We start from the raw sequence: 2,500 nt of genomic DNA, 5'->3' as shown, positions 1-2,500 counted from the left end.
AAACACTGTCGCCATGGTTACGGGGCTGCCCAGCTATGGGACGAACTGCCTCCCGGGTTGCCAGATCATGTGCGCATATCCCCCCACGGATGCGTCGACCGGGTGTGGTCTAGTTATTATAATTATGTTAATATCATTATTTTTACATATATATTAATGTATTTAATGATGTGTTCTCAGGCCCTGAAGCCTCGTGAAGGTGAATACAGAGAGCTACCCGTCAAGAAGGAGGTGAGTTTTTAATTCATTTTTACACATTAATTATAACACATTAATTAATTATAACACATTAATTAGAACACATTCATTAAACATTAAACCTAAATATTAATTTACATTTTTTTTTAAATCCACAGCGCCGCCGGAAGACCGAGCAGGTTTACCAGGTGAGTTTTGATGTTAATATGTTAACAACAATATATTCATATATCAGATTAGGTGAATTATGATATTAATATTAGGGCTGGGACTTGATAAAAAAAAAAATCTAATTAATTAGAGGCTTTGTAATGAATTAATCGAAATTAATCACATTTTAATCGCGTATCAATATTTGACCTGAGAAGCAATTTCTTTTCAGTTAAAACAGCTTTTTGGTATATGAGTTAATCAATGAGTGAATACATAGGTTTAAGCAACAAAATATAGCTGTTTTTTTTTTATCAAGGTGGTTCTAAACAGACCATAAAGTGCAGCAATTTTTTTAATATATTCAGAGATTCAGATCCACGCTTCCGTCAGAGTTTTTAACCCTTTAAGCCCTGAAGAAGCATCTGTGTCACTTTTTGATTTGAGCTAAAAAGCATTATTTTACACTTTGGCTATTCAAAAATCGTGAAAATGTGTGCAAATCTTTGAATATATATTGTTTTAAAGCGAAAATGTTAACTTGAATCTTTGCTTCTGGTGGTCCCTGGAACATATATTTTTAAATGGGGGTCCGCGGCCAAATACATGTCATTTTGGGGGTCCTTGATATGGAAAAAAGAACCAATTGCTTTTGTATTTTACATCATTTTTATGGTTGATTAGTCACCTTTACAACGAGCTGCAGCTTGTAAAGATGGTGCATACACTATAACACTATAACACTATATATATATATATATATATATATATATATATATATATATATATATATATATATATATATATATATACATACACTATAATAACACTATAACACTATAACACTATAACACTATAACACATATAATGAGACTCACAGCTAAACGTGTGGGCAGCTCCTCCAAACACCATAACACTATACACTATATATATATATATATATATATATACATACACTATAACACTATAACACTACAACATGTAAGGATGTAGTGTAATGGAGGTATAACCTGTAAGGATGTAGTGTAATGGAGGTATAACATGTAAGGATGTAGTGTAATGGAGGTATTACATGTAAGGATGTAGTGTAATGGAGGTATAACATGTAAGGATGTAGTGTAATGGAGGTATTACATGTAAGGATGTAGTGTAATGGAGGTATAACATGTAAGGATGTAGTGTAATGGAGGTATAACCTGTAAGGATGTAGTGTAATGGAGGTATAACATGTAAGGATGTAGTGTAATGGAGGTATTACATGTAAGGATGTAGTGTAATGGAGGTATAACATGTAAGGATGTAGTGTAATGGAGGTATTACATGTAAGGATGTAGTGTAATGGAGGTATAACATGTAAGGATGTAGTGTAATGGAGGTATAACCTGTAAGGATGTAGTGTAATGGAGGTATAACATGTAAGGATGTAGTGTAATGGAAGTATAACATGTAAGGATGTAGTGTAATGGAGGTATAACATGTAAGGATGTAGTGTAATGGAGGTATAACATGTAAGGATGTAGTGTAATGGAGGTATAACATGTAAGGATGTAGTGTAATGGAGGTATAACATGTAAGGATGTAGTGTAATGGAGGTATAACCTGTAAGGATGTAGTGTAATGGAGGTATAACATGTAAGGATGTAGTGTAATGGAGGTATAACATGTAAGGATGTAGTGTAATGGAGGTATAACCTGTAAGGATGTAGTGTAATGGAGGTATAACATGTAAGGATGTAGTGTAATGGAGGTATAACATGTAAGGATGTAGTGTAATGGAGGTATAACCTGTAAGGATGTAGTGTAATGGAGGTATAACATGTAAGGATGTAGTGTAATGGAGGTATAACCTGTAAGGATGTAGTGTAATGGAGGTATAACCTGTAAGGATGTAGTGTAATGGAGGTATAACATGTAAGGATGTAGTGTAATGGAGGTATAACATGTAAGGATGTAGTGTAATGGAGGTATAACATGTAAGGATGTAGTGTAATGGAGGTATAACCTGTAAGGATGTAGTGTAATGGAGGTATAACCTGTAAGGATGTAGTGTAATGGAGATATAACCTGTAAGGATGTAGTGTAATGGAGGTATAACATGTAAGGATGTAGTGTAATGGAGGTATAACATGTAAGGATGTAGTGTAATGGAGGT

At 33.8% G+C, this 2,500-nt stretch overlaps 2 protein-coding genes across 2 annotated transcripts in view; one reads left to right on the top strand and one right to left on the bottom strand.

Annotated features, from left to right (window-relative positions):
• Positions 1–2,500, bottom strand: part of LOC311041025 (target of Nesh-SH3-like) — a gene marked incomplete at its 5' end in the record, with an annotated part of 759,687 nt that overhangs the window by 406,535 nt on the left and 350,652 nt on the right. The gene's annotated exons all lie outside the window — the stretch shown is intronic.
• Positions 1–2,500, top strand: part of cd247 (CD247 molecule) — a 30,467-nt gene that overhangs the window by 26,052 nt on the left and 1,915 nt on the right. Inside the window, exons 6-7 of the mRNA XM_084051350.1 lie at positions 181–231; positions 357–386. Coding sequence (XP_083907476.1) covers positions 181–231; positions 357–386 — 81 coding nt within the window. The remainder of the gene's footprint in view (positions 1–180; positions 232–356; positions 387–2,500) is intronic.

This window comes from Gymnoscopelus microlampas (assembly GCF_963454915.1).
Source record: "Gymnoscopelus microlampas genome assembly, chromosome: 24".
NCBI classification, from domain to species: domain Eukaryota; kingdom Metazoa; phylum Chordata; class Actinopteri; order Myctophiformes; family Myctophidae; genus Gymnoscopelus; species Gymnoscopelus microlampas.
This window is presented reverse-complemented; position numbering and strand designations above follow the sequence as displayed.